This window comes from Paramisgurnus dabryanus, chromosome 3 (genome assembly GCF_030506205.2).
Source record: "Paramisgurnus dabryanus chromosome 3, PD_genome_1.1, whole genome shotgun sequence".
Lineage (NCBI taxonomy): Eukaryota > Metazoa > Chordata > Actinopteri > Cypriniformes > Cobitidae > Paramisgurnus > Paramisgurnus dabryanus.
In genome coordinates this window covers 2,824,194-2,838,203 of record NC_133339.1, presented here as the reverse complement: position 1 = coordinate 2,838,203, position 14,010 = coordinate 2,824,194, and the positions used below count along the sequence as shown (strand labels likewise).

Below are 14,010 nucleotides of genomic sequence, written 5' to 3'. Positions count from 1 at the left end.
CTCACGCCCCTCTATGAGCTATGTCCTATATAGAGCCCACTCTGGGCGAGTTTGGCTTCATCATGGACTTGGTCTACAGGGGTATCTATATTTGATATCTGCTACGCGGCCGGCTGGTCTTCGCCGTCTACGTTTGTCAGATTGTACAGCTTAGACGTCCCTGCCATACGAGCGCAGGTTCTCTCGGCTCAATTATGCACGCTCATGCATTTTATGTGTACACCATGGTGCGCTCAGCGAGCTCACCAACGTGACTCTGAATTTACTTATCTCGCACACCCGCGGCGCGCTCGGTATCTCGCCATCTTGTGCTGTGTTATGTGCTCCCGGTGCGTTTAGAACCCCACCGTATGCCCCCCCCCAACATTTTATATGGTGCTTACACATTTGCTTTAAACTTGTGAATATGCCGGGTATAGGGCCACACGCAGTGTCTCTCCGGAAAGGCACTTCAGTACGTTGTGTATGCACGGCGTGATGGGATTACGTTCCCCCATAGCGTCAGCTAACTGACACAATGCGAAGTGAACCGTATTGAAAGGGAATGCTTAGATTACTCACGTAACCCCGGTTCCCTGAAATAACGGGAACGAAGCATTGCGTCTCTTGCCGTGCTACAAACGTCTACGCAGCGAGTGTTATTCGGCTGCGCGCTTCAGTCGAATAATAATGAGTTCTTGACGCTTGACCCGCGCTTATATAAGGACGTGTGCTTCCCGCGCGCGGGTTCAAACATCATTAGTCTGTACTTTGTACTTCGTTCCCGTTATTTCAGGGAACCGGGGTTACGTGAGTAACCGAAGCGTTTTTAAGAGCAGAGAATTCAAGAATCCTGCCTGTTTTTTCAAGATTTTAAGAAACGTGTTTTATTTATTTAGCTTTTTTTAATCATTTATATTTATCTGGGTGGTTTATCAAATTTTTCTATGGCATCACAAACTGAGAACACATTTAATATAAAACTTCCCAGACAGCAGACGACTCTAAAACTTTACATGGACTTTAAGTTCTGCTGAAGCGAGTATATGCATTTATAGTATAATGCAGTCACTAGGGTGTTCTGGGTATATGTATGTTGCATCAGCTCTTATAAATTAAAAGCAGATTTCTGGCACTGATCACACTGTATATGTACAGTAAACTGACCAGTATGCAAGTGACTATAACCAACTTCAGTCTGTTTCTGATCTGATGTCTAACTGATGTTCTGCTGTTGACTGACAGCTGAGGGAGACAGAGAGAGGTTTTTGTTTTTGTAGCACCACAGCAGAACCAAGAAAAAGATCAAAAACATGACGCTCAGCCCAAGACACAGACCAACAATAAGACCAAGAGATGAAGATCCTGTGGCTGGAAAAGCAGAGATACAACCATATATAACCAGTGCAAAAAAATGACTGTACTTATCCACCCTAATAAATGATAACAAACCTCTAGGGAAGTAGCAAAACTTCCTCAACTGACAAAAAACTGGGTTGTGAAAATTAAGACCATCATGTTTGTTTCAAACCTGCATGAATGTCTTTTGTCCGTAGAAGCACAACAAATACATATCGAAAAATGTACAGGCAAATGTTTTAGTTTAATAAAGATGAATAAGGACCAAGGCTATCCATACATTGACACCAACAGCAACATATAAGCATTACATTATAATTTTCTAAGTCTTTCCAATTTTTCTAAAGCTATTCTTCATCAATTTCTCATTTTGTGTAACAGGTGCATGAAAAACAAAGTTATGAAGGTTTGGAAAGAATTGGGGACAAAAATATTTTTGTCTAAAAAATTAATTTATAACAACCTATAACATACTGTCAGATTAAATATGGAGTCTTAACTAAGTGACATCTGAAATTTCATGTTGTCTCTCACCTGTAACATTTATCCACAGTCCATCACTGTAGTCTGTGTAATAGTCTGGTTTTCCTCTTCCAGCTCTACACCAGTACTGACCTCCATCTAAAACTTTAACTCTGTGGATTGTGTAAGAGTTTGTTTGTGTTGTCGTCTTCTCAGTGTTTTGTGTGTTGTTGTACCAGTAAAACTTCCATCCAGTAGACCAATGATCAATGTGACACTTCAGAGTCACTGTGTTACCTGTCAGTACAGATCCTTCAGTATCTGATGTGAGTTCAGGTTTTGATCCTGCTGGAGAATAAAACACAGAGTCTCTGTTTACAGTGTAACACTTCAGTTGTGTCTTTATACCACAGATATCTGCAGTTACTCTACTGATCCTCTATCTCACACTTCAGTCTCTCCAGTAAACACTGATGTTTCATTTTACATGGAAAAGTTAAAGGTAACTTTTGGTATATTCGACTTTCAATACAATTGTCGTTGAAATGTTTATATCTTATTTCATAATAATGAGATTTTGTTGTACATGTTGTATAGGTCAGGTCCCTTTTGTAGAAGTAATTTTAACCCCAAGCATTTAAACTGGTAAACTACAGGTTGAACTTAAGTTTGTCATGAGTTGAATATGACTGTATATTGTGAATGATGATAAACAGACTCACCTGATACTGTCAGTGTAACTGCATTACTGATGTCTGAGTATATTGATCCTCTGGTCTCTGTTCCTCTACAGGTGTATTTACCTGAATCAGACTCACTAACAGATCTGATTGTGTAATACTGAAGTTTATTCTGCTGGATGTCTGAATCATCTTTATACCAGCTGTACTGCCAGCTGCTGACTCCTCCTCCATTGATGACACATCTGAGATTGACAGTTTCTCCTCTGAATACACGATCATCAGGCCAAACAGACACTTGAGCTGTTGGTCTTTCTGTACAATGAAAAACAATTTACATTGAAAATAATGTCAAATAAACACTTGATTGCAAACTGTGTAGGGTGTAACTAGTTACTAAGTAATTGGAATTTAATTATATTTCCCTTGAAAAAGTAAAGTAAGGGATCATTCTTATTATTACAGTTACTTCTGATGTAATTAAACTAAATACTGTGTGTGGACTGTAGAACAATTATACATAAATACAATAGTCAATTTTACATCCAAATATAAGGTCTAATGTTTATGGACATGTTTTTATGAATTCTTCTCATTTTTAATATTTTGGTAAGTTAATAAGAATAATAGTAATTCTCTACTTTCCATCCTTTCTATTAACTGGTTGGTTATTAGCATTAATATGACTGAGATTATGCTGTTTATTAGCACATATTAATGCAAAACCTTATTCTACATCCTTAACCCTCCACTTTTTTACCAATACTTAAAATTAAAAACTTTAATAAGCAGTATTTGGAGTATATTTAGGCAAAAGTAGTTAATAGTTAGTTAATAATTAGAATTGAACCCTAAATAATAATATTTTTTTCAAGCAATTTCAAGCCTATCTTTGTATCATTTACTAAAAAGGATTTAGAAAACAATTAGTAATAAGTAATCAAATACTTTTTGGAGAGATCATTTGTATAGTAAAATTACATTGAAGATGTAATTAGTAACTGGAAGTTAATTACTTTTTTGAGTAACTTACCCAACACTGATTGCAAAACATATGCTGTATTATATTTTAGTTATTTTCCTCTGTAACTGTTATTGCCACTCATTCAATGTCTTAGGAAATAATGTTATCATGCTAATAAAACAAAGTGTATTATGTGAGTATAAATACTTACTCTGTACTGTCACTGTTATTGGATTACTGTATTGTGTGTAATCCTGAGGGATTTCTATTCTTCTGGCTATGCACTTGTACTCTCCTCCATCAGAGACTCGCACAGATCTGATTGTTTTAGTTCCTGTAGTTTCAGTGGATTTAGTCTTTGATGGTGTGATAAATATAAACTCCCATCCAGTGGACTGAAGAACATCACAGATCAGAGTAACTGAGTCTCCAATGAACACAGACGTCTGTGGCTGCACAGTCAGAGTTGGTTTATCTGTCAATATAAAATCAATGAGATTTGCCAGTTTTTTAACAAAATTTTGTTACTGTAACTGGGGAAAATATAATTTGTGCATTCATATTTTACAGGTCAAACCAACATTTAATCCAGAAGGGATTTTTTTATTTAACCGCTTACGTGGACATCACATTTTTTGTTGTTTGCACTATAATATTTAATTCTGTGTAACTGAAACCTGTTGTACACAAACATGGACAATTACACTGCTTCATGTTCAATGAAAAAATATTTGGTTATTATATTTATTGGTTCTTCCTAACCCCAAAATAGCTGGTAGAAATTTGAAACAAAAAGACAAAACAAAGCTCAGGTCTTAGGAGGTTAAAGATACAGTATATACACTAAAATGTAATTATAATCAAAATATTAAAGCTGTTATAAGAATCCATTGATTCAATAGGTTATGTTACATTGTTCTCTGATATCTACATAGATGGTATGTGACTTTATTACTCTAGGTGCAAAAATTACCCAGAGAAGGTTTTACATGTCCATTTACAACCATTTGTCCCCAGAATTAAATGGTCTATTATTACCTTATTTGAAAAGGTCATGAATAATAATAATGAGCTCTGGTTGGCTGTTTCTTAAAGTGGCTCATTTAAGTAGCTGTGTGTGTGTGTGTGTGTGTGTGTGTGTGTGTGTGTGTGTGTGTGTGTGTGTGTGTGTGTGTGTGTGTGTGTGTGTGTGTGTGTGTGTGTGTGTACCTGGTGTGATAATTACCTGCACTCTAAAAAAACAAACGGTGCTATATAGCACCAAAATTGTTGCTTTGGATCGTAACCATAGAAGAACCGTTTTTAGTGCCATATAGCACCGGTGAAGCACCTGTGTAGCACCTGTGTAGAACCATATAGGGGCCATATAGCACCACTATAGCACCACATATGGTTCTACAAAGCACTATATGGTTCCACACAGGTGCTTCACTGGTGCTTCACCGGTGCTATATGGCACTAAAACGGTTCTTCTATGGTTACGATCCAAAGCAACAGTTTTGTGTAGCACCGTTTGTTTTTTTAGAGTGTGGTACAATACTGGAATTATAGGAATTCCAGCAATTTTGTGACCTTGTGGGGACATTTAGAGGTCCCCATGAGAAAACAAGCTTATAAATCAAATAGAATGATGTTTATTGAAAATCTAAGGTAGCAGAAAGGTTTCTGTGATGGTTGGGGTTAGGGGAAGGGAATAGAATATACAGTATAAAAACCATTACGTCTATGGAATGTCATTATGTTTATGAACAGACCTTATGTTTGAGCCTGAATCAGACGAAGATGATTTGAGGAATGATAAATTATTCAGAGATTGGAAATTGATGTTTTTGATTGGTAAATTTGTGTTTGTTCAGTATGAACCTGCAAAACGTAACTGTACTATCAATAGTTGAACTTCAGTCTAAACGCTAGAATATAGCATTAACTAGCATTTAGCACTTACTCCGTAATCACAACTTTTTTAGCATTGTAACAACATTGTTATTAATTTAATGTATAATTTAATGTTGGGTGTACATCGCCACTGTAACGTCACAGTCTATGTTATGTTTGGATTTGTTGTGTTTTCCAGCTGTATTTTGCATGCACAAGGTTTACATACTGTAAGAAGGAGCAATTGTGTTTGAGGCTCATGATATGTCATTACCGCATCACTATTTTGCAGCATGTGTACTTGTACATATATGGTAAATAAGTGTACTTACCGACACTTACCAGTGGTACATACTAGGTAGTTATTATGTAACTCTAGATAAGTACTGGGTAATAACAGATAAATTATTATAGTGCAGGTATACTGTAACTAACCAGAAACATTACTGTACTTACAAATAAATGTACAATTTAAGTATTTAGTATTTACAGGCAAGTTAGGGTAAATGACAGGAATTAATATTGTACATATATGATAACTAATATCAAACACTACTGTACTTACAAATTGTACACAATAAGTGTGTACTTGTGAATGTACCCAGTAGTTAATGCGTATGACAGTCAATGGTTGGGTTTGCCTCAAAGTGACATCTACTGTATGTGATGCTATATCTTAGGTGTTAGGTCCTATGTAATAACTGTGTAAAAATCAACACTTTATTTTACAGTCCTGTTTCCATGCAGTTATCATGGACGTACTAGTGAATGTACCCAGTAGTTAATCCATACGGTTATTTAATGCTTGGTTTAAAGGACAAAGATACTGAGTCTGAATACTAAAATGGCACATCAGTAATGTTTGTTCTTAATTATCATATACGTATGGTATAAGTATAACTTACACTTGCCTGCCGGTACCACACACTTATCGTGTATATACAATTTGTAAGTACAGTAGTGTTTCTCGTTAGTTACAGTATACATACACCATGTGCCGGTCATTAACTTACACTGGCCTACATGTACCACACACTTATCGTGGATATACAATTTGTAAGTACAGTAGTGTTTATTGTTAGTTACAGTATACATACACCATATGTGCCTTTCATTAACTTACACTTGCCTACAGGTACCACACACTTATTGTGTATATACAATTTGTAAGTACAGTAGTGTTTGATATTAGTTATCATATATGTAAACTATAAATACCTGTCATTTACCCTAACTTGCCTGTAAATACTAAATACTTATATTGTACATTTGTTTGTAAGTACAGTAATGTTTCTGATTAGTTACAGTATACTTACACTATAAGTATGTATCTGTTATTACCCAGTACTTACCTAGAGTTACATAATAACTACCAAGTATGTACTACTGGTAAGTACAGTAATGATACCAGTTAATTACCATGCAGATACCTAAAAGTAAGTAACACACATTTGTCTGTAAGTACAACTTATTTACCATATATGTACAAGGTAAGTACACGTACTGTAAAATAAAGTGCAACCCATTATTCATACAGTTTTACATTCTACGGCACCTTTAATGGAATTTAATGGAATGTAATTTGGCACTATTTAAAACTGTTTAGGATAATGTTTTGTATACATGTTTCTAACATTATTTGCATATTCAAACCAAAGCACCTTGGTTAATCCTCAATAACTGTAATCGCCACTTAGTGTCAGTGTCCAATTAAATAATTTTCATTGTGTTTTCAGAGCAAAGTGTATTATGTGAGTATAAATACTTACTCTGTACTGTCACTGTTACTGGTTTACTATAATGTGTTATAATATAGTGATATTCTGTACTTCTGGCTCTGCACTTGTACTCTCCTCCAGCAGCGACTTGCACAGATGTAACTCCCGTTCCTGTAGTTTCAAGGTATTCAATGTTTGATGGTGTTGTAAAGAAAAAATCCCATCCAGTGGACGGATGAACCTCACAGGTCAGAGTAACTGTGTCTCCAATGAACACAGGCGTCTGTGGCTGCACACTCAGAGTTGGTGTTATATCTGTCAATATAAAATCACTGGAAGTTGTAAGCGTTTTTTTTTTTTTTAAATATATTTTTGCTGTAACTGGTAACAATGAGCATGTTAAAGTAATGTTTACATCATAATGAGTACACTATGAAAATTTACACAAAAATCAGTTTTGTGTTGATTTAGAGTTGCTGTCATCTGAAATCCTCACAGAGTTGGACATCATCACTTTATCTCTATCATTTCTGTCCAACAGCCCTGAAAAACTCAGAATTTATCTGCTTATAAAGCAGATACAGGCAACAGGTGGACTGTAGGACAATAATTTAAGTTTTTGTTTTATCATATGTATCTGTTCACCACAATATGTGAGAAACAAGCAAGGTAATTGAAGCTACTTGCTGGCGGTTGTGTCTTTGTTCCATTGGGTGAGTTGGTGAGAATTTCTTCATTGTTCATGCAAAATCAGATACTAAACTGAAGTAGTGAGCAGCTTATCTCTAAAATAATATGGAGTGTTTTTACACATGCCCTTTTTACTGCTATCGTGTTTACCTGTGGGGTGATCTGGGATGTGTTGAGAACTGCTTTTTATTGCTTGACTGTAATCTGAAGGTATTGTTTCCATCTGAAGGGTCTGCCCCTTTCGAATGGCTTTAAATCTAATGCATGTATACTTTAAGTCAGACTTCATGACTGCAGCGCCCGAGCGGTTACACTCAGATTTGAACGTTACTTTCTCAATTTCCAACAGGACACAAAGGGCAATCTCAGATAAAGAAATATGGCATTGATTGTTATAATTCTTGGAAAAAATATTATCTGAAAAGCTTTATTATAGGATAAAACGGCATTGCTTTAAAGATTTCATGCTTGTAGCATCCTAAAGTTTAGGCTTATTGACTTTTTGACAATATTATGACAATATTTTATATTTGTAATAATAATAATAACAGTAACAACAATAATATTGTATTTGATGGATGGGAGGTAAGGGACCTTGATTATGCATAGGAGAGTGTTGCCCCCAAAAGTATAAAAAAAACAATAAAGTCCTGTAAAATGATATGCATTATGTGTGTCCGATTTCATGTGGCACAGTGAAGGGAGTTCAGCAAAAGACATCAAAGTACATAAGAGAGATTCAAAATCATACAGAGCAACATGAACATATAGAGATATAGAGATGATTGAGACATTGAGCTATTGTCATACCACACAGTACTACTCAAGACTCAAGCTATTACACTGACAACAATTTAAATTAGCTGCTAAAAACACAGATGTTTATTCAATCAAAAAATTACAATTTTTATTTTCTTCTGGAATATTGCAGTGTTTGTTTTAAATAATTGATATATGCTGGTCATTATTTGTATAAAATGAATCTGCTCTCATAATCTTGAATCAAAACATTATTTTCCTCTCACTGTCAAAAAAAATCTCTTGTGTTGCTGTAGTGTTGGCCGGAGGGCGGGGTTTTGAGCTATATTACTCCTTTATTTTTCAGTGCATAGCATCTGTCTTAACTATATGCACATTTAAATGATGATGAACAATATTCAAATGTCCATTTGTCTAATTAAATAGTTTGAATTTAAGACAAATGAGGAGCAAACAATATTAGATAAGTGCCTGTAAACATTGCTTTGTATTCATCCATTCAAGAGTCAGCTGCCATTTGTGATGTTTCCCCCCTGAAACACCACACAGAGAGCCGAGAAATGCAATTCACCTCTGCAAAGTTATTTTTGCTAAATGTTTGGCTGGAGGACGAGACAGAATGCCCACGAGGCAGCACTGGTGATATTTCTACTGAATGAAACTAAGGGTTATTTGTTGGATAGACCTTATCTGGGAATGCACTTTTTCTGAGGCAATGGCCCTTATTTATCAAAAGTGCATACACCAAATTTCCAGCGTACACCTGGCATACGCACAAAACCACTGTGACTTTGAGATTTATCAATATGGACGTTGGCGTACGGCACGCTCAAATCCTACGCCAGCTCAGGAGGTGGTTTACATGTACGCACGTTTTGAGTTAGTGCCGAAATGCGCAGAAAAACACTTCCTTACCCCAGAAAACAAACTAAAAGATATGATGTTATTATTATTAAAATATATTAAATATTATTGTGATCCACTGTAAAAAAAAAAGGTAATTATAAACTTCAGTGTTTTGTGCAACATGGACTTTAATGTTCAATTTGTGACTTTACCATAGCATTTGATTTGTAGGCATATTACTTCAGTTGCGAGCCCGTGCGCTTTACCTGACGTTTCAGGGCAGAGCATGTGAGCGGAGCGTAGCAGGAGAGCGTTGAACGGTGCGGAAATATCATCAGAGCGAGTGCGAGCGCCTTACCGAAAATTCCGCTCCGCTCGCTCAATACGCTCAGCACCGCTCTCTCAAACCCAGAACGCCCTCCGGTAATTTGCTAGTTCGAGAATCTGTGAAAACGTCTAGCAATAAGTTATGGAATTCAAGCCTTAGGCTATACATAAATGTAAAGTAAAAATAAAAGTTAATTGAGCAGGGAGAAGAAATTGAAAGGGAGTGCGGAGAGACTGTAAGAGTTAGCAAATATATATATATATATATTCATACCGGAATCTGAAGCCACATTGCCAGAAAGCACAAGGATGTGCTACGGTAATGCACCAAAAGGTAAGCTAGTTATTTATGCCATTCGATGATAAATAAAGACATAAATAAGGTAAGATGCTTGTGTTGAATGAAGCCGTGAATCCGATTATGACGACATGCGGACAAAATCATGGCCACGAATGATCTTTTATGCTACATTATGGACACAAATTAACAATTCTTTTTCTTATTTAGTCTACAGTATGGCCATCAATTTAGAATTCGTTCCTAATGTTCAACAGTTTGTTCCTTGAAACGAATTATTACAATATTTCATAATTATTATAACAATTATTTTTACTTCAAACTATGTATTAGCATTGTAAAACATGTGGATGTCGTGGAAACAAATTGTTAATTTGAATTATATCCGGAGCTCCGTATCAAACTGCATCTAACATATAGCCTAGCTAATGTAAATACAGAACAACACTAGAAAAGTCACCATTTTAAAATGTTATTTTAAAAAACTTAACCGAACCATTAAGCAGACATAAATAACAGTAATTAATAATAATAATAATAATAATCGACATTCTTCTTCTAAATAACAGCGTCATTAATAATAAAAATAATAAGAATATTACAAATTGTCATGCAATTATTAATGTGTCTTTAATCCCGCTCTTTAAACTCCCAAATATAACAATTTTGTTTATTTCCACTTCCCTGGTTTCTCTTCTTTGCCGTCTTCCACGTGTCATTGGCGTAAAATGAGGGCGTGGGTGAGGTGGAGACTTGAATTTATATGGGGGTGTTATTCTAATAACGATCGTTTTCAGCCGCGGCATTTATGAAGGGCAGGTATTGCGTACACCCAAATTTCAGAGGTACGCACAGTTTCATAAATCAGGCGGTGAGAGGAGTGTAAGCATAATCTTACGCTAACATATATGCCCGTTTCTAAGCAAGAATGATAAATGAGAGCCAATGTGTGTGACAGATGCTTTACAGAAAAATACAGCACCTACATGTTACGGTATTATGGCGGGACAAATTAGACTGTGGCGGGCATTCAGCCTCCATTTTGTTAGTAACGCCCAACCTCAAAGATCCAATCAGGTCCTAAAAGGACAAAACCAAGACCTACATTTTTCTCATTTTTGAAGCCGTCACACTCAGGTATACTGCCCTACAAAGCCAAAGTGCAGTAACTACGCATTTGGTCAAAATTGAGTTAAGGGTTGAAATGGGATTTGTGAGATCTGTTGTGTCTTGTGACAAAGTCTCCTGGTTCAATTTTGTCCCATTTCAGAGAAACGTGTGTGCCAAAATTGAAGTTACATGTTTAACTGGCTGGTGTAAAAAACTTTAAGGGCATTTTTCTCAGTTTCAGTGTTTGCGTAGTTACTGCACTTAGCCTTTGTAGGGCAGTATACATCACAAAAGAAAACACAGTCACAACTTTTGTTTCATGGTGATTTTAAGTTGTAGAGCTGCCCATCTATTTGCTAATCACTTCACATTCATTTGTCCTCTGACATTCAGTGAGCAATATCTATATTTGCTACAATAACTTCAGGTAGCTTACACTGTACATCTATATTATGGCCTATTATGCTGTGTGATGAAAGTTTTTGTATTATTTTAGGATAACATTACATATTTTATTAAAATCCCTGTAAACAGGAAGTCACGGTTGACTTTACTTCTTATATTTACTTCTTATTTACTTTATAGACCCTTTTACCTTTTGTACACAATGATGACGTGGCAACGTATGAGCGCACATTTTGGCAACGGAAGTACGGCAAGAATCAGCAGTGAAGCAACACAGACAGAAAAAGTTATTTTAAAAAGTTGACTTTATCAACTTTTTCAACACAGCTACCAGATCCGTGTACTATAGTGGAGTGGATAGAAGGCTGTGGCTTGTGTTTTCCAGGGTGAATTGATTGGATATAGAAGAGTAGGCATTTCTTTCAATAATTGAACTCGCAGCAGACTGACAGATGGAGAATTATCATCAGAAAATGATCACCACAAGAGAGCAGAAGTTTTAGATTTTGATTAAAGTTTATGAAAAAAAATAATGACCCACAGTGAAAAACTGTTTATAATTAACACTGCAATATTCCATTAGAAAAATAAGAATTGTAAGTTTGGATTTCATGGGGACTTTAAGCATTTCAAGTATTTTCATTCTTGTACAGCATAATACAAATGACAAAACAAACTAAATCAATCAAACACATATTTTAAAATGAATGAAATTGATTTACCTACTGTTTGTTGAGAGTGGATGTTTGAAATCAGCACTGTAAAAAAAAACAAAGAGAAAAACTTAAGGTTTAAACAAAGCTGATAACTATCTGAAAGTAAAATACTGTGTGTATTTGTGTGTGCGTGTGTGTGTGTGTGTGTGTGTGTGTGTGTGTGTGTGTGTGTGTGTGTGTGTGTGTGTGTGTGTGTGTGTGTGTGTGTGTGTGTGTGTGTGTGTGTGCGTGCGTGTGTGTGCTCAGTGTTGGGCAGCAGCCAAAACAAATTAAACACAACACTTCCATTTCAGACATTTCTGCCAAATGTAAAAAAATAAAAATGAAAAGCGCTAAAGGGCTAAATTGAATCCTTTTATATTTAAGAGGTCATTGAACCATAAGTTCAAACAGAAACAGCATTTATTGAAACCAAGCTGCCAAAACATTTCAGGTCAGATTTTGTCTCAGTATGACAACATAAAACGCCCCTCCTGAAGAAGATCAACACCTACTTCTTCATCATTGCCTCTTTAGCCCCACCCACCAACTTATATCTACACTGTAAAAAATAGCTGTAATTATGCAGCTGGTTGCCAGTAACTTACTGTAGAAGATAAAGACTGAAAATGATTCATGTTCATTTAACTTTGAACAAACTGTTGCCAGTAAATAACATCAATGTAAAATCTACAGTAAGTTACTGGCAACCAGCTGCCAGTAATACCCAGTAATACTGTAATTTCTACAGAATTTTTTTACAGTGATAGAGGAAGTTGACACACAAACACAGAATTACATAAGCAATGTTTGGCCTATGCTGATGACAGCTTCCTCAAACTGGCGTGACCTTTCCAGACAACGTGTCCTAAGCTGCAGTCATATCACAACACACTAAACAAACTACAAAATCAAAACTTATTACGTATTTTTAAAGGAGGGACTCCACAGAACAAAGAAGACATCAGCCCGTTTTTAGGACAGAGAAAACAGCGCTATAGAGATAAGTCAATTGTATGAAAAATCATTTTATATTGCACATCGTAAACACAATCATACAATAGCTTCGAAAACACAGGAAAACGTCTCGGTTACGGATGTAACCCTCGTTCCCTGAAGGAGGGAACGGAGACGTCACGTCGTGACCGACGAATTGGGAACTCGCTTAGAGAGACCAATCTGCTTCGTTTACTACTAAAACGCCAATGAACTTGGCATTGAGATATTTGCATAATGCTGGCGCCGCCCCGCCAGGTGCCTTTATAAGCAGCAGGTGCAAATAAGGAAATTAGCTTCTTTTTCGCTGAGAAAGCCGGAAAGTGTGACCGGCCGTAACAGCAGGTGGCAGCACCTGTGGCGACGGGACGTGACGTCTCCGTTCCCTCCTTCAGGGAACGAGGGTTACATCCGTAACCGAGACGTTCCCTTTCAGTCGGTCACTACGACGTCACGTCGTGACCGACGAATTGGGAATCCCTATCAAAACGCCACTAGGGGCTGACCTCTTCCAGTGACTGCGTAAAAGCCCTCCGGTTCCACTTAAGGAGGAGGAGGTAGGTTTTAAGGCAGAAGGCCGGGCACTAGATGTTCCTTTAACCCCACAGAAGTGCCAGCGACTGGGAAGCGCCCTACCTGAGCGGGATAGGAACGCTGCGGAAGCCACCACCCGTCTTAAGGGCTAATGGTGGGCGAAAGTCAACCGTAGTTGAGGAAAAAAAAAATGACAGCCGTGGCTGTGTAAGCAAAGCAGAGCTCTGCTAAGGGAAACGTGGGCTGGTAGGATTAACCCCACGGAAAAATACTCACAAAGGAACCCGGTGGGACACAATGTGGAGCCCGAGCC

General features: G+C 36.8%; 1 protein-coding gene across 1 annotated transcript in view; it reads right to left on the bottom strand.

Annotated features, from left to right (window-relative positions):
* Positions 1 to 14,010, bottom strand: part of LOC141281893 (high affinity immunoglobulin gamma Fc receptor I-like) — a 33,557-nt gene that overhangs the window by 8,828 nt on the left and 10,719 nt on the right. Inside the window, exons 2-6 of the mRNA XM_073813742.1 lie at positions 12,199 to 12,230; positions 11,059 to 11,068; positions 3,656 to 3,919; positions 2,523 to 2,795; positions 1,873 to 2,145 (exon numbers count right to left, since the gene is read on the bottom strand). Of these exons, the coding sequence (XP_073669843.1) occupies positions 1,873 to 2,145; positions 2,523 to 2,795; positions 3,656 to 3,919; positions 11,059 to 11,068; positions 12,199 to 12,230 (852 nt within the window). The remainder of the gene's footprint in view (positions 1 to 1,872; positions 2,146 to 2,522; positions 2,796 to 3,655; positions 3,920 to 11,058; positions 11,069 to 12,198; positions 12,231 to 14,010) is intronic.